Source organism: Monodelphis domestica, chromosome 1 (assembly GCF_027887165.1).
Source record: "Monodelphis domestica isolate mMonDom1 chromosome 1, mMonDom1.pri, whole genome shotgun sequence".
Classification (NCBI taxonomy): domain Eukaryota; kingdom Metazoa; phylum Chordata; class Mammalia; order Didelphimorphia; family Didelphidae; genus Monodelphis; species Monodelphis domestica.
This window is the reverse complement of record NC_077227.1, coordinates 364,908,989-364,936,449: the sequence shown is the minus strand read 5'-3', so window position 1 is coordinate 364,936,449 and position 27,461 is coordinate 364,908,989. Positions and strand designations below refer to the sequence as shown.

The 27,461-nt window shown below is 33.0% G+C and overlaps 1 protein-coding gene across 2 annotated transcripts in view; it reads right to left on the bottom strand.

The window, feature by feature from the left end:
- Positions 1 to 1,488: 1,488 nt before the first annotated feature.
- Positions 1,489 to 27,461, bottom strand: part of GABRA1 (gamma-aminobutyric acid type A receptor subunit alpha1) — an 88,255-nt gene continuing 62,282 nt past the window's right edge. For both annotated transcript variants that reach the window (XM_001379986.5, XM_056811543.1), the window contains exons 8-10: positions 10,068 to 10,220; positions 7,512 to 7,714; positions 1,489 to 4,342 (exon numbers count right to left, since the gene is read on the bottom strand). In XM_001379986.5, the coding sequence (XP_001380023.1) occupies positions 4,031 to 4,342; positions 7,512 to 7,714; positions 10,068 to 10,220 (668 nt within the window). In that variant the 3' untranslated portion in view covers positions 1,489 to 4,030. The remainder of the gene's footprint in view (positions 4,343 to 7,511; positions 7,715 to 10,067; positions 10,221 to 27,461) is intronic.

Here is a 27,461-nt window from a genome sequence, read left to right as displayed (position 1 = left end):
CATAGAGATTTTGCACGTGTAAAAAGTGATTTTGGATGGGTATTGAATATGATGATTAAATGCATCAATCATGAACAATTTCTAAAAGTTATCAAGTGATGTTTTGATTGGATACAGAATCACTAATTTTGGAGATCATCAAAAATTTTTGTAATCTTGTACTATAATGCCAAAATTATAATTTTAAAAATTTGACTTAATTTTTTTCCTTGTTTGATACATTAGAAAATAAATTGACTTGGTAGCCAAAGTAGTTCTAATTTTGGCTCTGTGACTTATAACATACATCACAATCTCTTAGACACTCTTAAATTCCTTATAGCCATACCAAGGGAACTGAATTTGGTGACTTTAAAAGTCCTCTCTTCATATAATCTTATAATCCTGTGAACTTATGTACTTTTGTGATTTTAATTATTGCAGGATTGAAACATATGCTTTCTAAGGACAGCAGTCTCTTGATTTTCTCTTTGAATTCCCAAACCTATAATATAATATCCCTTTAATAAATATTTGTTGAACTATGATGAGTCACATCAATTTTTATTGTCCATTCCCTAAAGTCATTGCTTTTATTCATATTTGGTAGTTGTGTCACAAGCTAGTTATGAAATAACATTACCAAAAGAAAGCAGAAGTTCTAAATGTACCAAAGAGACATACATCTACATGTTAAAAATTGCCTACTAATAAATTAATTAAAAATTTCCTACTAATAAAAAATAAATATACTTGATTTATTGCTACATAAATATGGCACAATTGGACTTACTTTTGATTTTTTAATTAAGAATATTATTTTATGTAATTTAGAGACAATCTGGTTTAGAGAATTTAATGGACCAATAAAGGAATATATTGTCTTTATATGTCTAATGCTAAAAAGATGACCCCTATTTAGTACCATTTCCTCATTTAGATTCCATCTTATTTTTCTTCACAATATATCCCTAATTCAAAGCTCTTAAAGTAGACAGTGTGGTGTAATTGGTAGAGAAATAGATTTGGAGTTAGAAAGAACCTATGACCTACTTTTGACACATTCTGACTGTGTGACCTTAGGCAAGTCATGTAATTTCTTAAATCTCCATATTTTCTGAGACTATAAATTCCATAGGAAATATTATTTTTCACTTAGGGAGTTTATTCACTTTCATAATAAAGACAAACAATAGGTTCATCCCTTCCCTTCTCCTATGCATACACAGGCATGCAAATACACACAAATACATACATACATACATACTTTTTTTTCAGAAGTATTAGGATTTCATTTCTAATTTTTGATGGTAACTTAGAGAAATTGTGTTGATGATGTGAGTTGTTATAAACAATGACTCTGTGGCAATGCCCTATGTACCTAGTATTCTAAAAGTTACTTGAAACATCCAGTCTTTACAAAAACTGGGGATACTCTAATAGAAAGAAATTAGAATCTTGTCAACACTACAGAGTAGGAAGTGACCAAAAAATAAACAAAATAAACAATTTATTTTGTTATTGAATAGTTTCAGCTTTATTATTATAATAGAATTACAGCCTGACATAAAATAAAGAGCTTTTGCTAAACTTTGTAAAGCAGTGCATGCGTCTGCCATAAACAACCTCTTTTAGTTTTAGGTTTTATTGCCACATCACTGCACTGAAGTGCAATAAACATTCAATGTCATTTTTAAAATTATCCCAGGAGTAAACAGAAACTGTCCTCTATAAGAGTGTACCATTATTTTCAAGGAAGACTTACTAGTATTACATGGTTGATTTAGCAAAGCACTGTAGAAAAACTACATAGAGTATCTGGTCTTTGATAAACTGTGCAATCAATTCATACAATAAACTACTATCCACATATACTAACAAAATAAGAGGTCATATAATGCCATCATTGCATAGCAAAAGCAGACTACTTAAGTAATAACCATTTCTATTTTGCAAAATGCAGACCAAAAGTAAGCTATGAGTAACTTGGAGCATAAAACGCTCTAAATGAACACACTGGTTTTTAACACTAAAAAAAGAGAACAAGATAAACAGGTACAGAGAAGTTAAAGAGCCATATTTTATTGTTTTCTTGTTTTTTATACATATATCTACACATGACAGCAGAAGGTGAGACATCCTTAGGTCAACTTCAGATATACCCATCAAGTTTAGGCAGTACCAAATATGCATGTTTGAGTTTCTGTGTATGGTAGTAATTTGTTTTTTATTATTGACCAAATGTTGCTCTTTATTTATGACAGAAATTTAATTGTCTCACTGAACAATGCTGCTGAAGTTCCATGTGGTGGTGTTTTAAATGCCTTCAGAACATGGCCCATGGGTTCTGGATTACTGAATTTAAATATCTTCAAAACTCTTTTCAATCAAAGCACTGCAAAAATACCCTCTACTTAAATGTTTATCTCTAAAACTTGTCAGCAGTAATGAAACAGACTACAATTACTTCCTAGGGAATAATAAATAGTTTACCTGCAAAATGGACATTGTATATTTAAAGCCCTTACATAGTGTTCCTACAAAGATATTGCTACAGTAAAAATGAAATGTAGTAAGTTTAATCAATAAAATCTATTTTCTGTACATTCTTTTGCGTATGATGTTTGTTTCATAATGAATGCTACATATCTTACATCACTTATTTTAACAGTTATGTATCAGCAAATATAGCAGTAATATACAGATGATTTTCTAGCTGGAACAATTAAAAAAAAGTATTTTCACTACCACACAGTAGCCTAAATTTGAATATTTCTTTATTACTGGAACAGAGAGTAATTTACTTACTGCTCCATATCAGATATTTTTTTTAATTGCCAGCTTTACTTCCAATCTGTATAATTCCAACCAATATCTTTGTATTTTATGCTCTTAAAGTTTCCTATAGTTTTTTATGCAGACTCTAAATATGTTTCCACAGCATATAACAACATATTGATACCTAACAGAGGTGAGCCCTGAACAGTATTTTAAGAACACAACTTTTAAAAAAGTAAAAAAAAAATGTACAATCTCATGCCATTTATTTACATATATTAAATATTCTATTTTTGTCTGCTATTCATAAATTTCAATCTAAAGCTTTTAATGTAGTGTTATAGAAAATAATACATTCAACATATCTAGAGCTTGAAAAATACTTTTTTGCCCCTTCTTAGAACATTTTCAAGACAAGAACCAACCTCTTTTAGGACTTAGGTTCTATTGGGATTAGCTTTTTTTCACTGGGGAAGATTTTTTTTTTTATTCTATTGAGTATGGTATTCAAATGATGTCTCATCTAGACAGTTCATTAAAAACAACAATGACAATAAATGACAGATTGAAGCATTCATCAATGCACCTTAAAATATGAAATTTCCATAGATTTTTAAAATAGCATTTACCTCTATAACAATAAGCCTGGGGATTTAAAAATAGAATTAGCATAAATGTTATCCAGAACTTGTAACACTCAAAAATCAAATCCGTACATTATTTTAATTAACAGAAGAATAAATATATAATCTACACAACAACGAAGTAAGATTTATTTTTACTGTTAAACAAGTTATATTTCTCTTAAATATTTTGCATAAAAATATTTTCATATATATTATCTTTGTTAGGGAATTTGACAATATGATATCTATACAAAATTTGGTGATATTATTGAGTATTTTTAATACTCTTCTCATTTTTCCTACCTCTTTTGTTCTCTCTCTCTCTCTCTCTCTCTTTCTCTCTCTCTCTCTCTCTTTCTCTCTCTCTCTCTCTCTCTCTCTTTCTCCCCCTCCCTCCTTCTTCTTTTCCATGATCTTGTTTTTTTTTCTCATTTCCTCTCTTAAATCCAGTTTCCCAAGTATATTTACCATAGAACCTTGGATTTACCATATAGGGTTTCTTGTCCTAATATATTTTATTTTTAAATTAAGGAAACCTTCAGTTTCTTTAAGACGGAGGCAATGAAGTAAACGGGAATTACTGGGTTGAATACAGAAAGCAATTCCCGGCGTGGAAAGACTGAACAAGACTATGAAAGTTAAAGTGACTATTGATGTGGGTTTGGGGCTTTAAGCTGAGGCTCTCTGTTTAAATATGTGGCCCAGTAAACTAGGTTAAAGATTCCAAAAAGCAATGGGAACGCTATTCTTGAAAGTCGGTCAATTTTGCTGACACTATTAAAAGTTTTCTTGGGCTCTGGTGGTTTTGTTTCAGGTTTGACTTCTTTGGGTTCAATTGTTGCACTTTTAGCAATGGTGGCTAACCCAGGATCCCCCCGAGCGATGTTAGGGGTGTAGCTTGTTGCTGTGGCAGCATAGGTATTGTTTTTCTTAATGAGTGGATCCTTTACTTTCTTTGGCTAGAGAAAAGAGAAAAACAATAAATGTGTTTATTGACTTTTTTTGGTTGCAAAAATATTTAAAGTAGGCCAACAATATAATCCTCTTCCTGGAATTTATTAACCATTTCAGAAAAAAATGTTCCAAATTTATTTTAGGAAAACATTCATATATGACCTCTTAATTTCCTCTATTAAGCAACTGTCCAATGCCTACATGACACTTGTTATCTGGACATGAGATTGTCTCCAGCCACAGTCTAGGCATGTCTATAGACTTCTGACTTCTGTATTTCATACACATAAAATACAGTCAGATTCTTGGCTCAGGATGGTAACTTAATTATTTTTTATTTCTTTCTTTCACCAAGGCTGTTGTTAGAGCAAATGAAATAATATTTATAAAATGGCTATCACAGTTCATGGCACATAGTAAATACTTAAATAATTTTAATTCTCTTTCCTCAAGATTTTAGAATTCATATATGCTGAATGCAAATCCTAATTTGAATAGAGTTTTTTGCTATTAATTGCAAAACAATTATTCTATTAACAAAATGTCATCTCTTCAATAAAATGTAACTAACTGTTCAAAGTGGAATCAATGAAGAATAGATTTTAGAGATTCTTTAAACTTTTATAAGCAGTATCAAGTGGTCAATTTATTTTTTCCTGAAAATGTTTTTATTTAAAGCATTTTAAAAAGTAATAAAAGGAAATAATATGAACCTCTGATAAATGATGTAACCTATTTACATTGCAGATTATGTTAGATAAGATTGTAAACCATCTCTCACAAAACTCACTGAGACAAGTTGGCATCAGACCTAAGAAGCCTATGGGCAAGTTCAAACAGGGGCTGGATGAATCATCTCTCAAGTATATTGTAGGCATAACCCTTCATGAAAACCTCAAGATAGATTCTAAAGTTTTAAAAATCCCAAACATTATAGAACCTATGCTCACTCACATTCAATATTTGAAAGAGGTGGATTTTTCTTGGTCTTAAAGTAAAATGTTGGTCATATTACTTGAACTCAGAAGAGAAGGAAGGGAAATCAATTCTTGACTTAGGACAATACAATGAAGGAAGTTGGGATTTTGTTTGAAATGACATATCTGTGTAAAAGAGGAATATTACCTACTTAACTATTTAAAAAAAATATTATGGGGAGCAGCTGGGAAGCTTAGTGGATTGAGAACCAGTCCCAGAGACATAAGGTCCTGGTTTCAAATCTGATACATCCTAGCTGTGTGATCCTGGGCAAGTGACTTAACCCCCATTACCTAGCCCTTACCAGTCTTCTGCCTTAGAACCAAAATGCAGCATTGATTCCAAGATAAAAGGTAAGGGTTTTATATATATATATACATATTATGGAAGCTTTTAAGACATCTAAACATTATAAAACTTAAAACATTTTAGCATAATTGAACTCAGTATACAAATAAGTTATACGTTAATTCATTCATTAGTAATGTGAGGACTTTTACACAATGCTCTGATATTCAACATTATGTCCAGCACAAATATTTGCTCAGTGGACTTTGTTTTTCTCTTAAAATCTCAGTAGTTCTCTATTATCTAAGAGTATAATGGCAGAAATCATTCCAATATTTTTTTCTGACCCTTGAAATTCTACTGAATCTTTAACATCAAGGTCTATGTAACTTCCTCCCTGAAGCCATCTCTGATTTACAATTCTTTCTTCCCGAAGACAATTTCTCTCTATCTTCTGAACTCACACCCCTATTATGTACTTTTCCAATTCTAAGTTATATTACCCATATTTAACAGAATCATGTAATTCATACAAGTCTCAGAAGTTTACATTTAGGAATTATTTTGTGAATTTCCTATAAATTGTACCAATCTCTTCTTCTGAAAACTCATTTTGGTCGGTATGAATCCCACTCTTGGATTGGGTGTGCATACACACTATGGGAAGACCCCAAAGGCCTTGTGGCTTCCCACCTTGAAGAAACCTGCCTCTTGTCCCAAGTTATTCCTGTTACTGAGATCAAGTCTGTCTATCTAGAGAGACCCAGAAGTAATTATATCACTAGGGGTTTTAAGAGAGGGACTGGAGGAAGGAGAGTGCTCAGTCTGGATACTTTTTCAGGTACGTGGGCTTTTGGCTAGCTAGTGGAGACAAGTGCAAAAAACTCATATTAGTTAGGCATGGCCAGGTATGTGATTGTCTTTCACTCCAATCTTTACTACCTAATAAATAATTATTAATTAATATACACTCTCCAGAGAATTTTAAACATAATAATATTTTAATGGCCTTCCAATGTAACAAATACAATCTATAATGTTGTATCCCCATTTTAACATACTGTGTATGTGGTTATGCAATCTTTACTTGAAGGGGCCTGAGAAGTAGGATAGCCTACTCCCTTTTAGAGACAATTCATTTTATGTTTTGACAGCTCTCATTTTTAAGGCTTTTTTTTACTGATATCAAGCCTGAATTTAATTCTTTATAACTAAACTCCTAATTTTGACTTCCTGATTTTGTTCCTGATTTTGACTTCTGAGACAAAGACAATGTAAAAAAAAGTTGAATTCCTCTTCAATATAATTACCTTTAAAATATTTGATAATATTTATGTCCTCCCCCACCCTTCTCCAGGCTAAATATCAGTTGAAGTTCTTTCAATTGATCTTCAGATGAAATATTTTACATGTGCCATATATTATTTTATATATTATATCTTACCTATGGTATTCATAGAATCCTAGATTTAGAACAGCAAGATATTTAAAAGATCATCTATTACAAATTACCTGTTTTACAAATGAAAAATCTGTGACTCATTAAATTAAGACTTTCCTAGGGACAAATAAAGACTGTAAAGTCCTAAAAGAGACAATACAAATTATTTTGGTATCTTACTTTAGTACCTTATTAAATTTTTGTAGTCCACTGCATCTAATACAGTATCTATACATAATAGATATAGTAAAATGTATTGATTAAATGAATGAATCTACCTGGCCAGTACCTACCATAAAGCTAGCACATATAATGTATTTAAATAAATGCCTCTTTACCTGACTAATTGACTTGGTCACTTCAATAAGGCTAAAGATATTATCATTCGATTTGTTAAAATTCCTTCTGACTAACTTTCAGAGACTCAAATAAATTAAATGCTTAATAGTAACTGTTAAAGATTTTACCTTTTCTGGAACAACACTTTTGCCATCCCAAGCATAACCCCTTTTTGTGAAATAATTTACGGTGGCAAATTCAATCAATGCTGAAAATACAAAGGCATAACACACTGCAATAAACCAATCCATGGCTGTGGCATAGGCCACTTTGGGAAGAGAATTTCTGGCGCTGATACTCAGGGTGGTCATAGTAAGGACAGTTGTCACCCCTAGGAAAAAAAAAGAAAACATACACAAAAATACAAAAAAATTAGAAAAGTAATCTATCAGCAAAGGGAGATGATATAGGATTAAAAAGTGAGAATGTGGTTTCTCACTGATCCTATTTTGGGGAAGATAAATTTCAGTCTGGGTGAAGATTTATCTAATCCTGTTCACACATCTGTAATAAGAACAACTACATTTATATCCTAGATCAGATATTTAGTTTCTGTGCAATTTCAAATAAATCACTTATCTTCTTTGGCCTCAAAATCATCATGGAAAACTCTAGATATACAGAGAGAAATATTTAATACAGACTATGATTTTAAAATGTTTGATCACAATTCTTTTACAGTTATATTGAAAAAATCATTCTAATGTTAATTTTCAAAATATTTTGAGGTCCAGGTTCTCTCCTTGTATCCTGCCCTTCCCTCACCCCTTCAGAAGGAAAGCAATGCAATAGAAATTATATATGTGAAGTTATGCAAAACATTTTGGTTTAGTCTATTGCAAACGAAAACATTAAAAAAACTTTAAGAAAAATAAAGAAAATGCATGCATGTATATGTACTTTAAAAAGTATGTTTCAATCTATACTGAGTTCATTATTTTTTTCCTCTGAAGATAGATAGCAATTTTCATTGTGGGTCCTTTGAAATTATCTTAGATCACTGTCTTGATTAGAATATCTAAATCTTTCACAAGTGATTACAATATTATGAAAACTAAGTTTAAAAATATATCCAAATTTAAGATTTTTTTTCTTCCTCACAATTTTAAACTCTCTATAACCCTTCAGGCAGGGCACAGTTTAAAATAATATACTGAATTCAAGGTAAAAATATCAAAAACATATTTGCTAAGTAAATGTTAAAGGCATACATGTCTCAGAAAGAAAAAAATATATATATAGGGGAATCTGGTGAAGGTAAAACATTTGAAAAAGTGCATGTTGATGTTCAGAAAATCTTGACCACAGCTGTGTTTGTTATGTAGTTATAATGATCAAAAGGACAATTATTAGTCAGAGAAACAAGCCTTTGGAAAGCATTATGTCCAATATTCCTTACTTGTGAAACACTGAAAAGCTGAAGGGAAATCTCTCCAAAGGGAAAAAAAAAATCTTTGCAGGCATTTTCCCTCAACTTGCCTTTGCAATTTCACTCTTTTAAAAAAGAAAATACTTAGTAATTTGTTTCCATTTACATGTAGAAACAATTTTTGACAAATGTTTACCAATATTTTAGGATTCAGATTTTTAGTTTCATTCTTTAAACACAGACACAGTCATGCGTACACACACTGAGTAAATGTGCTTGATGTTTTGGCTTTTGAAATAATTAATGAGCCAATGTTCCAATTTGATATACCTTTTAGGGGTTTTTCTTCAACTCTGATATATATCAAAAATGCTAGTTATGTAACAGAAGGTAATAAAGACTATGGGTTGAAAGAATCGCTTAAAGAGTTGAGTAACAAACATATCAATAATAACACCTAGCATTTATTTATAAGGTTTGCATAGTTTTTAGAAAATATTTTATCCTTGCTCCAACCCTTGAGGTATATGCTCTTATTATTTCCCTTTTTCAAATGAGGAAATGGAGAAATATAGAAGTTGGTGACTTGCTGAGAGTCACAAAGCTAGTAAATGTGAAATTGTGTTAGAACACAGGTCGTTTTGATTTCAGTTCCATTGCTTTGTCCATTGTATTTGTTATTATTAGGGTACAGATTCTTCATAACAAAGAGAAACTGGCACTATAAACAGCAATGATGGGATCCTAAAAAGGAAATATTTTCTTCTGATTAAAATTTATGATATTGTAGAGGAGTCATGCATATCTTAACAGGCTTCCAATTTCTATGGCATATGAATGTAAACATTTGAAATGGAATGTTTTGGCTTTTGTCTACATTTTTGAAATTTGAAACAATCTTGTGTTTTCATTTAGATTTGTACTAAGGCCATTATTCTAGATGATCACCTGGATTCAAATTTTCTGGACCCTCAAACACAATTTCAGTGTCTTTGGACAGCTTGTGGGGTCAAATTCCTGTTTTTTTCATACTTTTTTTTTAACTAAAGGGATTAGCATATACTCTTTAAATAAAATCCTTATCATCCATCTTAGAATCAATACTATGTATTAGTTCCAAGGCAGAAGAATGGCAAAGTGTAGGGAATGGGGGTTAAGTGACTTGCCCAGGGTCAGATAGCTACAAAATGTTTGAGACCAGATTTGTTTCCAGGCATGGTTCTCTATCCACTGAACCACCTACCTGCCCCCTTGCATATACTCCCCCATGCATAGGTATTTGTGAATGAGATTTAGATACTTATCTTGCACTTACCAAAGACAGTTCTTGCTGGCACAGACTCTCTGTTGAGCCAAAAAGAAACTTGGGAGAGGATAACAGTCATTATACAGGGTAAGTATGTTTGAATAACAAAGTAGCCAATTTTTCTCTTCAAGTGGAAATGGGTGGTCATGACAACATATTCCCCTAGAAACCAATAAAAAAGGAAATGATGAGATATGACTTACCCTTGGATTCATTTTTTTTTTTGAGAATCACCAATAGTAGATATGATAGTATTAACACACTATAAAAAAACCTTGGTCACCATGGAAGAAAGCCTCTTTTGTGGGACAGAACAAGATTTCTAATGCCAATACACCAAGATGTATGATATAAATAATGCCATGAAATTCTCTCACATTGCTTTATTCAACCCAAGAACCACTGTTTTTGAGTTTTGTTTTGTTTTTAATGACATCCTACCATGTATTTGGATTTAGAGCTGGGAGAGATATTGTCCCTTGTTTAAAATGAGGTAACTAAGTTCTAGAACTGATAGACTGATTTGCTGTAGGTCAGAAGGTAAAAATATCAGAAGCAAGATTTAATCTATTTTCTATAATTCCAGATCCAGTGCTCTACCCACTATAGCATTTTTGGCAAGGGGTTATATGTAATCACCAAAATTCTTTCAGAGGTTTAAAATTCATCATTCAATAGCTCCTATAAGTTGACAAATCTACTGGTTTGTATTGTAGTGTTGACTGCTCTTTTAGATAAAATTTTCACTTTTGCTTACAAAAAAAATTAATTTTGTCACCTAAAGTATATTTTATCTTCTGTGTTAAAGTGAATTTAATTAAATAAGCACTTACCACATGTCAGCAACTCTCAAAGTTGCTGGGGCTACAAATAAAGGGGAAAAAATCAAGATGGCCCCTGCCCACAAGAATCTTGCATTCTACAAAAGTAGCACAATACACATAATACTACTAAAAATAAACTACAGGTATTAAAAAAAAATTTTTAGTTTTCTATATTTGATTTAATGCCTAAAGGCTAGTTGTTTAATTAAGTAGTACTTTATCAGGATGCTGTTAGGCCAATCTACTTAATATCTGCTTTATTTTGTATATTTGGTATGACATGTGAACTCAAGGAATTTAAATATATTTGAGAAATATTTACAATCTTATTTATTTATTACTTCTTTGGTGAAGGGGACCTTCAATGAAAGAAGAATCTTTGCCTAACAAAAGTTCAGCACTTTTTTAGGAAGTTTAAATCAGGCTAGGACAAGCATTGGCCTGAGAAGGACAAAGTCTGCCTTCATCAGTAGTTAATTTTTTTTTTACCATGAAGAATCAATGTAAACTCTCTGAGTCTCACTGCCCATATTTGCATGAGATATTTTGGCTAAATAATCTCTGTAATTACTTTCAGCACTAACTAATATTTGTTTCTAATTAAGTTTCTAATTTTGTTTGTCTAATCTGTTTGTTTGCCTGATGAATATATTACATAGGAGATACCTATTCAATGTCTAATGACTAGAGTTGATAAATATGATGCAGCTTTAGATAAAAATTCAAGAAATCCCATCCTTCAATTCTTGTCCTTTGCCATATATGGCATAGGTCATAGTTCCACCTATTTATAATTTCACAGTTAGATAAATGATATTACATATACATATGTGTATTATGTATATATAAACATATACATATATTAAGAGAGAAAGAAAGAGATGCAATTATAGATCAAATATAGATAACATAAAAGTATAGATATAGCTACAGATATATTGCTAAATATTTCCTTGACTGCTGCCTGGAAAATGCCACTATCCTGAAGAATAAATCACATGCTTCATACAATGTTAGAAATCTGCATAGCCTCTATTTTCATCCTTTGGTGTTGTAAGTGTGACATTTTAGGAAATATTTCCAAAGAATATGGCTTTTGAAAGATCTGAGAATTCATTATTTGGCATTATGCCCTCCTTACAAATGATTGCCTGTCAAACAGAAGTTGTTTGGAAGAAGGAACAGGAAGCTACACAACATTTCAGAGTCATCAGGCTGAATTATAGATGATTCAGGGAGTTTTAGGAGCATTTAGAAAAATAAAGGAATGTAACAACACATATCACACACACACACAAACGAACACATGTACATACACACAAAATCCTAAATTGAAGTGTTGAAAAGTGTCTTGACATTAAGTGCTTATACAAGTATAGCAAATGTTCTTTCCTCTAATTCAATATTTAAGACAAAATTTTCATCAAATATATAATACCAATCCATGAGGAAATTTATAAACAAGTGATGATATAGTTGATGTTACAATAAGTAGTCAAAGATAGTTACTGAGAAAAAGTGGGAGCAAAATTTTATTGAAAAATAGTCATTGAGGATAGAGTTCTAATGTTCACTGTAGAAGTAACTATTAATGTGATCTTAACATGATCCTCCCTTAGTTTCTACATCAATCAATCATGGATAGTAGTCCCAGAAGAAGCAGAAAAGAAGCAGAAAAGAAGAAGAAGAAGAAGAAGAAGAAGAAGAAGAAGAAGAAGAAGAAGAAGAAGAAGAAGAAGAAGAAGAAGAAGAAGAAGCAGAAGCAGAAAAGAAGAAGAAGAAGAAGAAGAAGAAGAAGAAGAAGAAGAAGAAGAAGAAGAAGAAGAAGAAGAAGAAGAAGAAGAAGAAGAAGAAGAAGAAGAAGAAGAAGAAGAAGAAGAAGAAGAAGAAGAAGAAGAAGAAGAAGAAGAAGAAGAAGAAGAAGAAGAAGAAGAAGAAGAAGAAGAAGAAGAAGAAGAAGAAGAAGAAGAAGAAGAAGAAGAAGAAGAAGAAGAAGAAGAAGAAGAAGAAGAAGAAGAAGAAGAAGAAGAAGAAGAAGAAGAAGAACTCAGCAGCAATGCAGTGCCTATCATGAATGCTTACTACAGTGTGTAGTACAGTGGTCAGAAAAGAAGAGCCCCAAAGATAAGAATTCTGTGGAACTTAGAATGAGGTACACAAATCATAAATACACATTTGAGCATACACAAAATAAATTTTTCTTTTTGTTCCCCATATAGTATATGTAATTATGTGGCATAACTGCAAATCATGGAACATTACAATCTCTAAAGAAATTAATTTGAAAATGAAAATCAGATAATATGCTCAAGAAGGCTACAAAATATTCCAAATAAGGAATGTATAGGAGTTGATCACAAATCTGTAAAGTATGAAAAAAGATGGGCTCTATTATTTGGAGAATAGTTAAACATTGAAGTATATGACTAAAATATAAGTAGGAGGTTATATGTGTCAAGTGAAACAAAATGAAGACAGTAGGTCATGGAAAACAATACACATAGTGGCTACAAAAATGTAAAAGTAAACAGCAACAATAAGAAAACAAATGTAAAATCTCTGAAATCGAATACTGAATGTGGCTCCGAAAGAAGAACTATGGGAAGGCATCATCTTCTTTATAGAAAAGGATAAAACAAGTATGCAATGATGACTATTTCTGACATTTTTCAATAATGATTAATTTTTTTGAACTGCTCCACCTGCTAACTTCATTATTGTTTTTTCTCAATTATAAGGAAGAACAATCTGGGTGTATTGAGGAAAGAATACAATGGAAAATAAAAGTGATATAAAAACTGACTAAAGCAATAAATGTATTTTGAATATTCATTTACATTTTGCGTGGGAAAACAGATGAATTTATAAGAGAGTGCAGGGAATAACTGCTGGACAGTCTGTGTGCTTCACTGGTATGTGTGCAATGTTAAAAGGATGCCAAGAAAACATACAGAATATTCAATGAACATCTGTTAATCTCATGGAAGGATGTGAACAAAGGTTTCTCAAGAAGTAAAGGCATAAATGACTTGTTTACCTTTGGTAGAAGGACCCACATTACTGAGATCATATTTCCATTGGATAATTTTATTGATACACTTCCCCAGGTCAATCCATAGTATTTGGCACAAAGTAGACAGGTGATAAATTCTTGTAGAATAGAATCAGGTTGTGTGTTAGTTTTTTAAAGCCTTAGGAAGAACTTTCCCCTTAAAGTTTTATTTATTTATGGCTTAAAAAAAACAAGAACCTTAGTCAGAAGTATTTAAGCAACCTGAATAGTAGTTAATAATATAAATCAACATGGAAGAATTTTTTACTCAAAAAGTCTGGGGTATATGAAAAAGCATGACTATTTTAACAGAATTAATCTCAAAAGGACTTCCAGGAAATCATGGCTGCAATCTATATGCCACACACTTCCTCTCCCTGGCACCGAATGAAATAGACTACATCAAAGGAGCATAAAAATCAACTGTGGAGGAACAGAAGGACTCCACAGTACTCACCAGTACCCCACAGAGGCGAAGGTACATGGGGTTTGAACATTTCCACACTATAATAAGAAGGAGGTAAAGTTTGCACAGAAAAGAGAACTGAGCCTCCTTCCCCCCCCTCCCCCACCAAACCAGGGTGAGCTACCGGAGCACTCACTGGGATGGCGAGTGAGTGGGGAACGTCTCTGTCTGAGGGGGGCACTCTGGGGTCCTTGGGATCTGGGGACTGCCAGGAAGAAGCGTCTCAGGGCTGTTTCATGGGAGAGTCCTGCTCTGAGTACAGGGGTACCAGGGAGCCATACTCGGGGCGGTTGAGGTGAGCATCTGGGCAGAGCTAAAAACCTAGGCAGTTTGGTTGTGATCAGGGGTCCAGTGCACTAAGAAACATTGGAGGCTGGGAAGAACTAGTCTGAGGCAACTTAAATTCACAGAAAACCCACCCATATCACCCAGACCCCAGACCAAAAAGGAAAGGGGAATAAAACCACTAAAGGGATTGCTCACATGGCCCAAAATCAAGCCTCCAGGAAGAAAGGGAAAAAGATGACTATTGAAAATTTTTATGGTGGAAGTACCCAAGGAAAAGAAAAGAATGAGGAGGAAACCCCCCCAAAAAAATCAGAATATGCCTCCCAAAATGGAAACTATCAACAAGCACTGGAAGATCTCAAACTGGAACTTATCGAAAAGATGGAAACCTGGAAAGAAACATGGGAGAAAGAGATCAGCAGTCTGACAAATAAGACTGCACAATTGGAGAAAGGGCTGGAAGAATCCAATAGAAGGGCAGACAAATCTGAAAAGCAAAACCAGGCCCTAATGACCAGAATTAAGCAACTCGAAGAAAGTGAGATGATAAAACAGCAAGAATCAATAAAGCAAACCCAAAAAATTAAGGAATTAGAAGAAAACATAAAATATCTCACTGAAAAGGTCACAGACTTGGAAAACAGAGGAAGAAGAGACAACCCCCGAATTATAGGTCTCCCAGAAAAACCAGGGATAAACAATAAACTCAATGTTATTCTACAGGAGATTATAGAAGAAAATTGCCCAAATGTTCTGGAGCAAGGGGGTAAAATTGAAATAAAAAGGGTTCCTAGAACACCCTCTATACTAAATCCCCAAAAGAAAACACCCAGAAATGTAATTGCCAAATTCAAGAGCTTCCAAGAAAAGGAGAAAAACCTACAAGAAGCCAAGAAGAGGAGCTTCAGATATGGGGGGGGGGGGCTTCCATAAGGATCACACTTAGTGGCTAACACACTAAGAGACCACAAAGCTTGGAACACAATATTTAGTAAGGCAAGAGAGCTGGGACTCCAACCAAGAATCAACTACCCAGCAAACCTGACTATATACTTCCAGGGGAAAGTATGGGCATTCAACAAAATAGAAGATTTCCAAGCATTTGCTAAGAAAAGACCAGAGCTCTGTGGAACGTTCGATATCCAAGCACAGAAAGCAAGAGAAACATGAAGAGGTAAATATAAAAGAAAGGGAAAAGGAGATAAATCTTATCTTTTTCTTTAAGTCACACTCTCTTCTATAAGGACTATATGTACATTAAATTATATATATATATTAGTAAGTGGGGAAAATGTTTTGTGTAACTCTCAAAAATTGTAGCATCATAAGAGTAGTTAGAAGAAACATGCATAGAGAAAGTTTGGGGCATTAAGAAGATTTGGGGAAAGTGGGGGCAAAGAAAGGAAAAGGGAGGGGGGAATCATCGATAACACTAAGATTTACTTCAAGAAATGTGGGGGAGGGCTCTTAATAGAATAATCTTACCCATATAAAGATACACATAGGAAGGGGAGGGGAAGAACTCTTATATGAGAAGGAGAGGAAGAGAGCGTGAAGTGGAATTACTTAAACCTTACTCTCAGTGAAATCAACTCTGAGAGGAAAGAACATCTAGATCGAGTGGGATAATGAATTCTATCTTATACATTAGGGCAAGAAAGAAAGGAAAATTAAGGAGGGAGAGGGGAGGGGGAGTATCAAAAGGCATGGAAGGAGAGGGGGAGGGGATGGGAGCATAAAAATGGAGAGGCTAGAAAGGGAAGCATCTCAAGGGAGGGCAATAGGGGGATTGACCTAAAGTAAAACACTGGTTAAAAAGGAGATAGCTAAAGAAGAAAAGTCAGAAATAGGGGAAGATATCAAAATGGCAGCGAATCCACAAATAACAATCATAACTTTGAACATGAATGGGATATACTCACCCATAAAATGGAGAGAAATAGCAGATTGGATTAGAACCCCAAACCCTAACATTTGTTGTGTTCATGAAACACATATGAGGTGGGTTGACATTCTTAAGGTTAGAATTAAAGGTTGGAGTAAGACCTTTTGGGCCTCAACTGATAGAAAGAAGGCAGGAGTTGCAATCATGATATCTGACAAAGCCAAAGCAAAAGTAGACCTGATCAAAAGGGATAGGGAAGGTAAATATATTCTGTTAAAAGAGAGTATAGACAATGAGGAAATATCACTAATCAACATGTATGCACCAAATGGTATAGTATCCAGATTTTTAATAGAGAAACTAGGAGAATTGAAGGAGGAAATAGATAGTAAAACCATATTAGTGGGAGACTTGAACCAAACACTATCAAATTTAGATAAATCAGACCAAAAAATAAACAAGAAAGAGGTAAAAGAGGTGAATGAAATCTTAGAAAAATTAGAGTTAATAGACATTTGGAGAAAAATAAATAGGGACAAAAAAATACACCTTCTTTTTAGCACCACATGGCACATTCACAAAACTAGATCATACACTATGCCACAGAAACATGGCAGTCAAATGCAGAAAAGCAGAAATAATAAATGCAGTCTTTTCAGATCACAAGGCAATGAAAATATTGATTGGTTAAGGGTACATGGAGAGCCAAATAAAAATTAATTGGAAATTAAATAATATAATACTCCAAAATCAGTTAGTTAGAGAAGAAATCATAGAACCAATTAATAATTTCATTGAGGAAAATGACAAATGTGAGACATCCTTTCTAACATTATGAGATGAAGCCAAGTTAGTGCTTAGAGGAAAATTCATATCCCTGAGTGCATATATTAACAAATTAAGGAGGACAGAGGTCATGGAAATGGAAATGCAAATCAAAAAACTTGAGAACGAACAAATTAAAAACTCCCAGAAGAAAAACAAACTAGAGATCCTAAAAATTAAGGGAGAAATTAATAAAATCGAAAGTGACAGAACTATTGAGCTAATAAACAAGACTAGTAGATGGTACTTTGAAAAAACAGACAAAATAGACAAAGTATCGGTCAATCTAATTTAAAAAAAAGAAAGAAGAAAGGCAAATTAACAGCATCAAGGAGGAAAAGGGGGATCTCACCTCTAATGAAGAGGAAATTAAGGCAATCATTAAAAACTACTTTGCCCAACTATACGGCAATAAATATACCAACATAGGTGATATGGATGAATATTTACAAAAATATAAATTGCACAGACTAACAGGAGAAGAAATAGATTTCTTAAATAATCCCATATCAGAAAAAGGAATCCAACAGGCCAGCAAAGAACTTCCTAAGAAAAATCCCCAGGGCCTGATGGATTCACCAGTGAATTCTATCAAACATTCAAAGAACAGCTAACTCCAATACTATACAAACTATTTGACATAAAAAGCAAAGAGGGAGTTCTTCCAAACTCCTTTTATGACACAAACATGTTACTAATTCCAAAGCCAGGCAGGCCAAAAACAGAGAAAGAAAATTATAGACCCATCTCCCTAATGAATATAGATGCAAAAATCTTAAATAGGATACAAGCAAAAAGAGTCCAGCAAGTGATCAGAAGGGTCATCCACCATGATCAAGTAGGATTTATACCAGGGATGCAGGGCTGGTTCAACATTAGAAAAACTATCCACATAATTGACCACATCAACAAGCAAACCAAAAAGAACCACATGATTATCTCAATAGATGCAGACAAAGCCTTTGATAAAATACAACACCCATTCCTACTAAAAACACTAGAAAGCATAGGAATAGAAGGGTCATTCCTAAAAATAATAAACAGAATATATATAAAACCATCAACTAATATCATCTGCAATGGGGATACTTCCCATTAAGATCAGGAGTGAAACAAGGATGCCCGTTATCACCTCTATTATTTGACATTTTATTAGAAACACTAGCAGTAGCAATTAGAGAAGAAAAAGAAATTGAAGGCATCAAAATAGGCAAGGAGGAGACCAAATTATCACTCTTTGCAGATGACATGATGGTCTAATTAAAGAATCCTAGAGATTCAACCAAAAAACTAATCAAAATAATCAACAACTTTAGCAAAGTTGCAGGATACAAAATAAACCCACACAAGTCTTCAGCATTTCTATATATCTCCAACACAGCTCAGCAGCAAAAACTAGAAAGAGAAATCCCATTCAAAATCACCTTAGACAAAATAAAATACCTAGGAAACTATCTCCCAAGACAAACACAGGATCTATATGAACACAACTACAAAACACTTTCCACACAACTAAAACTAGACTTGAACAACTGGAAGAACATTAACTGCTCATGGGTAGGATGAGCCAATATAATAAAAATGACCATCCTACCCAAACTCATCTATATATTTAGTGCCATACCCATGGAACTTCCAAAAATTTTTTTTTACTGATTTAGAAAAAACCATAACAAAGTTCATTTGGAAGAACAAAAGATCAAGGATATCCAGGGGAATAATGAAAAAAAAAACCCACAAATAATGGGGGCCTTGCAGTCCCAGACCTTAAACTATATTACAAAGCAGCATTCATCAAAACAATTTGGTACTGGCTAAGAGAGAGAAAGGAGGATCATTGTAATAGACTGGGGGCAAGCAATCTCAGCAAGACAGTATATGACAAACCCAAAGATCCCAGCTTTTGGGACAAAAATCCACTATTTCATAAACACTGCTGGGAAAATTGGAGGACAGTGTGGGAAAGATTAAGTTTAGATCAACACCTCACACCCTATACCAAGATAAATTCAAAATGGGTGAATGACTTGAACATAAAGAAGGAAAATATAAGAAAATTAGGCGAACATAGAATAACATACTTGTCAGACCTCTGGGAAGGGAAAGACTTCAAAAACAAACAAGAATTAGAAAGAGTTACAAAATGCCAAATAAATAATCTGGAATACATCAATTTAAAAAGTTTTTGTACAAACAAAACCAATGTAACCAAAATCAGAAGGGTAGCAACAAATTGGGAAACAATCTTCATAAAAACTTCTGACAAAGGTTTAATTACTCAAATTTACAAAGAACTAAATCAATTGTACAAAAAATCAAGCCATTCTCCGATTGATAAATGGGCAAGGGACATGAACAGGCAGTACTCAGCCAAAAAAATCAAAACTATTAATAAGCACATGAAAAAGTGCTCTACATCTCTTATATTCAGAGAGATGCAAATCAAAAGAACTCTGAGTTATCACTTCACACCTAGCAGATTGGCTAACATGACAGCTATGGAAAGTAATGAATGCTGGAGGGTATGTGGCAAAGTGGGGACACTAATTAATTGCTGGTGGAGTTGTGAATTGATCCAGCCATTCTGGAGGGCAATTTGGAACTATGCCCAAAGGGTGATAAAACACTGTCTGCCCTTTGATTCAGCTATAGCACTGCTGGGTTTGTACCCCAAAGAGATAATAAGAAAAAGACTTGTACAAGAATATTCATAGCTGCACTCTTTGTGGTGGCCAAAAATTGGAAAACTAGGGGATGCCCATTAATTGGGGAATGGCTGAACAATTTGTGGTATATGTTGGTGATTGAATACTATTGTGGTAAATGGAATAATAAAGTGGAGGAATTCCACGGAGACTGGAACAACCTCCAAGAAGTGATGCAGAGCAAAAGGAGCAGAACCAGGAAAACATTTTACACAGATATTGATATATTGTGGTACAATCGAAGGTGATGGACTCCTCCATTAGTGTCAATGCAATGTCCTTGAACAATATACAGGGATCTAAAAAACACTATCCACAAGCAGAGGATAAACTGTGGGAGTAAAAACACCGATGAAAAGCAACTGCTTGACTACAGGGAGGAAAGGGATACGACTGAGGAGAGACTCTAAATGAACACTCTAATGCAAATACCAACAACAGGGAAATGGGTTCGAGTCAAGAACACATGTGATAACCAGTGGAATTGTGAGTTGGCTATGGGAGAGGGAAAGGTGGTTGGAGGGGTAGCGGGGAGGAAATGAAAATCATCTTTGTTTCCAGTGAATAATTTTTGGAATTGACCAAATAAAATAATGTTTAAAATTAAAAAAAAAGAATTAATCTCAAAAGGAGTAGTGGAATGTAGAGAACCTAGATTCTAGACCAGATTTTCACTAACACATAAATAGCTAAATCTTTAAGTTCCTTCTTTTCCTCATCAACAAAACGAATACACTAAGCTGGAGTATGTTTCTTTCCCAGAAAGAGGAGTCTTTAACTATGAATAACTCATAAATGTATGAATAGAGAATGGAATTAGTTACATGATAGTTACATGATAGTTCTTTTTGGCTACTAAAATTAGCCATAGATTTTCAGTGTGAGAAACAGGAAAGAGAATTCAATGCCTGCCTTTATCTTTCAACTTTCTGTTCTCCTTCAAATATATATATATATATATATATATATATATATATATATATATATATATATATACATTTATATATATATATATATATTAGCCTTTATTCATCTTTTATTTAATGACAATGTCCACATTAATTTTCTGAATTTATATAATCCAAATTGTCTCCTTCCTCCCTTCTTCACTCCACCTTCCTGCAGATTACAAGCAATTCCGTCTATATTATACATGTTTTCTTATTATTCTTTTTTGTAAGTGAATAATCTTGTAAAAACAAAACCCAAATAAATAAACAATAAATCATATGCTTCCATCTGCACTCTTACTCTAACTTTTCTGTCTTTGGAGGTGTATAGCATTCTTTTTCATAAGTGCCTCAGAATTGTTCTGGATCATTGTATTGCTGTTAGTAGCAAAGTATATCACATTAGGATTTCCTAAAATATTTCTGTTACTCTGTACAATGTTTCCCTGGTTCTGTTTAATTCATTCTGCAACAGTTTATATAATTCTTTAAAACTTTTTTTCTGAAATCATCCTCTTTATAATTCCTTAAAGCACAATAGTATTCCATCACCACCAGGTACCAAAATTTGTTCAATCATTTCCCAATTGAGGGACATTCTTTTAGTTTCCAATTTGTTGCCATCACAAAAAGAGTAGATAAAATATTTTTGTACAAATAGGTTTTTTCCTATTTTTTATTTCTTTGGAATACATACCTAAGAGTTGTATTACTGATTCAAAAGGTATACATTCTGCTGAATCCCTTATGACATAATTCCTAATTGTCCACCAGAATGGTTGGATCAGTTCACCATTTTACCAGCAATGCATTAGGGTCCCAATTTTGCCATATCCTCTCCAACTTTTATCATTTTCCTTTACTATCATATTGCCCAATCTGATAAGTGTGAGGTAATACCTCAGATTTGTTTTAATTTACATTTCTCTAAACAAAAGGCATTTAGAACTTTTTTTCATATGATTATTGATAGTGTTGAATTCTTCATCTGAAAACTTCTTATTGATATCCTTTGACCGTTTTCAATTGGGGAGTGCCTTGAATTCTTATAAATTTGCTAGACCACCATCCTTCACATTTTTTCATTAGTTTTCTTGATATTCTTTTTTTTTCCCAGATGAATTTTACTACTTTAATAGTATATAATATTATAATTATATTTATATATAATTATAATATAATAATAATAATAATAATAATATAATAGTATATAATAATAATAATAAAAAAATCTAATAGAATTTTTTGGTAGTTTGATTAGCATGACACAGAATACATAAATTTAGGTAGGATTGTAATTTTTATTATATCAGCTCGGTCTACCCATGAACAATGAATGTTTTTCCAATTATTTATATCTAACTTTATTTGTGTTTAAAGTGTTTTGTAACTGTATTCATATAATTCATTCATTTATCTTGGCAAATAGATTCTCAGTTATTTTATATTGTCACAGTGATTTTAAAAGAAGTTACTCTTTCTAACTTTCGTTACTGAACTTTGTTGAGAATATCTAGAAATGTTAATGAACTATGTGGGTTTATTTTGTGTCCTGAAACTGCAAAAGTTATGAATTATTTTGACTAGTTTTTCAGTTGATTTTCTTGGATTTTCTAAGTATACCTTCATATCATATACAAAGTGTGATCGTTTAGTTTCTTTATTGCCTACTTTAAACCTTTTGATTTCTTTTTCTTCTTTAATTGCTAAAGCTAGCAATCCTAGTACAATATTAAATAATAATGATGATAATGGACATCCTCGCTTCAATCCTGATCTTTTTGGGAAAGTATCTAACTTTATTCCCATTGCAGAGTATTCTTGCTAATGGTTTCGAATAAATACTGCTCATTTTTATTCCTATGCTTTCTAGTGTTTTTTTTAATAAGAATGGGTTTTGCATTTTGTCAAAGGCTTTGTTCTGCATATTGAGATCATCTTGTGATTTCTATTAGTTTGATAATTGATATGGTCAATTATGAAAATGGCTTTCCTAATATCAAAGCAGATTTGCATTTCTGTAAATCCCACCTGTTCATAATGAAAAGTCCTTGTAATAATTTCCTGTTATTTCTTTGCTATTCTTCAAATAATTTTATTGCTATAATAATATTGCCATTATCTTACATAGTCCTTTGACATTTTAAATGTGTTTTAGTACATTTTTTCATTTGATCTTGACTATATTATTTAAGTTAGATGCTATTATTATGCCCATTTTGTAGCTGAATGATTGAGAATCAGAGAGACAAAAGGAGACATTGATAGATATCAAGGTATGTGTCTCTCTACATATATCATGGGACATTTCAAGACCTTAAAATCTACATTAAAAGTATATTCATCTACTTTGTTAGATTAGAGATAATATGCCATTGTGGATAAATTTTTTTGGAACCAGAGCTAGGAAAACTTGGTTTTAAATACCGTCTTACTCAATTCCAGCCATGTGTCATTGGATATGTCATTTAACCACTAAGCTTAGGTTAATGTGACTGGAAATAATAATAATAGCAACAACATGGAATGGTTATTGTAAGGATCTAATGAGGTAATATAAGTGTTGTGGTTGGCAAACCTTATCTAAGTATAATATGAGTTATCATTGTCATCATCAATGTTGTCTCCATTATTATCATTAAACAGGGTACAAAACTTCATATTTTACTGCTGGTTAATTATTATGACTTCTGAGACCCACAATGCTTTGGTTGTAGATCATGAATGTAAAAATTCTGAAAGATAAAATTTTAAAACAGTAATTCTTGGAGTCTCACCATATTATACAACTGTCTGCAGGGATATCTGGTACTCATTTGTGCAATTGTGCTAATTGTAAATATAAATATGACTTCAGAGTTTGAAAATTGTGATTAACTCTGATGCATTCCTCATAGTTCAGAATAGGACTTAAACAACCTTTGAAAGAGAACCAGTTTTTTTCAAAAGATAATCAATAAGATCCCATATTTGCTATATTAAATAACTCTATGAACTGTGTAACTTTAGTCAGTTCCCTTTCCTATATTTTAATGTATTGGCAAAATTGGGACACTAATACACTGCTGGTGGAGTTGTGAATTGTTCCAAACATTCTGGAGGGCAATTTGGAACTATTCCCAAAGGGCTTTAAAAGAATGCTTACTCTTTGACCCAGCCATACCCTGCTGGGTTTGCCCCCCAAAGAGATAATAAGGAAAAAGACTTGTATGAGAATATTCATAGCTGTTCTCTTTGTGCTGACAAAAAATTGGGAAATGAAGGGGTGTCCATTGGTTGGGGAATGACTGAATAAATTGTGGTATATGTTGGTAATGGAGCACTATTGTGCTCAAAGGAATAATGAACTAGAGGAATTACATGTGAACTGGAAAGACCTCTAGCAACTGATAGAGTTAAAGGAGCAGAGCCAGGAGAATATCATGTATGGAAACTGATACATTATGGAACAATCTAATGTAATAGACTTTTCTACTAGCAGCAATGCAGTAAACCAGGACAACCCAGAGGATATTATGAAAAAGAACACTATCCACATCCGGAGAAAGAACTGTGGGAATAGAAACAGAAGAAAACATATGATTGATCACATAGTTTGATAGGGATATGATTGGGGTTTTGATGTTGAAAGATCACTGTATGGAAAATATGAATGATATGGAAATGGGTTTTTAACAATGATACATGTATAACCCAGTGCAACTGCTTATCAGCTTTGGGAGGGGGGGAGTAAAGAGTGTGTGTGTGTGTGTGTGTGTGTGTGTGTGTGTGTGTGAAAGAGAGAGAGAGAGAGAGAGAGAGAGAGAGAGAGAGAGAGAGAAAGAGAGAGAGAGAGAGAGAGAGAGAGAGAGAGAGAGAGAGAGAGAGAGAGAGAGAGAGAGAGATCATGAATCATGTAACCATGGATAAATAATCTTAATAAAAATATTTTTAAAAAGAACATAGAGCACCTGTTTGCCAATATACTTTAATCAGGTCATGAGATATTACAGAGGTATGGATCTTCAGAGATTATTTAATCTAACCCTTTTTTGTTCCTGATGAGGGAACTTAGGGCCCAGAGAGAGGATATGGCTTTCCTAATATCACATCTGAGTTTACACTCCCACTTTACCCTTTCTCATTTTTCTACAATTAATACTGTTTTAGAAGCTAGACTACTCAATCTTGTCTTCTCTGTGCTGAATGATCCTGTGGCTTTTCATCCCTTCTTCTAGATCTTATTTTCCAGCTCTATAAATCATCTCTGGCACATACCCACAATCTAAAGGCTTTGATTGGGAAATAGACAAAGATCTGGCATGTGATAGATAGAAAGCCATTGTAATGGAGTAAAAAGGGCACTGGATTGGGAGAAGAAATACTCAGTTTCTAGTAATAGTCCTACTACTTACCATATGCATGTTCCTTGTCAAGTTACTTCCCCTGTGAACCCCAGCTTCCTCATCTGAAAACCAGGGAGTTGGAAAAAAGATATTCTAAAAAGCTTTCAGTTTTTGCATTCTTTGTAATATGGTAAGGATTGTGTTTTCATTTTTACTTTGGCTCTTGATAATGTGAATGTGTTTTACATATTAGATGGTTTAAGCCAAGTATTATTTTTATCAGAATCCAAAGATGATCTATCAGCTTTTGTATAAATCACAAATCCCTTTATTTCAAGTCAGTGAGGAAGGTCATGCCAAGTACAGGTAGATGTTTCACTTGAAAATATAATAATTCATAAAGTTGGTTTTTTATAACTTTTCTTGAAATTTCTTTATTCTAAATCTTCTTCATTTACTCACATGTCCTTAGAGATGGTACAATCCATATAATCATACTGAATAAACTGTTGCTTCTACAGCACCAAAAGCACTGAAGACATGAAAATTGGTTTGGGATATATACATTGTATTTATTTATTGAGTTAAGTACATATACTATTTCCACTGAAAAAGAAAAGTGCCAAAGATGGTATTCATTGTGCTTTATAGGTAAAGTCAAATTAGCTATGTTTGTGCATTGGGATTATGTTTACAATTACAATTCCAGTTAAATAATTTAGTTATTGTCTATAACACTATGATAATATTTTATCACAAAAGGGAACCAGCAGGCCATAGCACAGACCTGAGGATCTTGAGAAAAACGACTCTTTTCCTATCTTATGCCAGTTGTATGGCTTTAGAAAAGTCATTTCTCTAATTTGTTTTTCAGTTTTCTTTGTAAAAAGATTGGATTAGACTAGATGATTTCTGCAGTCTAACTCTAATAATCTATTGTTTTATAAGCCAAGAGTGCTGAATGTTTAAAGAAGTCTCTGTTATTTGTTTGTCAAGTCTTGAATTTACAGCTACTGCATGAAAATGAAGCACCCTTTGGCTCTAAGGAACTCAAATTCTTCATGCACAAAGTAGGAACCATATCTTTCAGTTGTCCCATGTTGTTCCATGGGATGGAAATTAGACCATTTTCTTCAGCCATAGCTTTTTGCACTTCAATATCTGCACTGGATAACTGGCCAGGAATAAATCCTATTTAGAAAAATGTCCTCTCAGCGGATGCACTCAGAATGTAGCAACAAAATATATCATTTATTGAGCACAAAGACAGCTGATTTTTAAGGCAAGACAATACTTTGCAAGTGGCAGATGATTTCCATCTAAATGCAACTTTGAGTTTTTCAAGTATTCATTTGTCTTCAATAAGGGTGCTACAGCAAATGTGATCTTTAAAAATTGTAAACTATTTTAAGTTCAACATTTTGTCACCCTCTTTTCCATTAACTCAGAAAATGTTGGAAGAGTTTTAAATAAAAATTAACTGGGACTTGAAAGTGAAAATGGCCTTTTCTTCTTCATCTGGCAATTTTCCTCTATTACATCATTATTAATAATTTTCATCATTTTTAAGGAGAATGAATGGAAAACACCTTTTATTTGCTATTATGCAATTTACTATTATCCAGGAATTATGTGAAGTTCTGAGAAAATTAATACACATATGTTTCTGCCCTCAAGCAACTTACATGGAAAAGGAAACTGATACATTTTAAATAAACAAATTGATTTTTTTTACTTTTTCCCTGTACTGAATAGTCATTTAGTCAATGAGCTTTTGTATTTTTGATGAGAGATATAATAATCTTTAGCAAGTATTGCAGTGATTCCTTAATTATTTTTAATGGCCACAATTTTTAAATATTTATTGTTTTAAATCTTATACTCTTTGGTGGAAAAGAACAATGTAGCATTTCAAGATATGATAATAACAATGACTACTACTACTACTACTACTTCTACTACTACTAAATGAAGTAGGAGTAGTAATAATGACTACTGTTTATATAGGACTTTAAAATTTGCAGAGTACTGGATTTTTTATGCTTTTGGCCCTTACAACTCTGTGAGTTAGGAACTATTATTT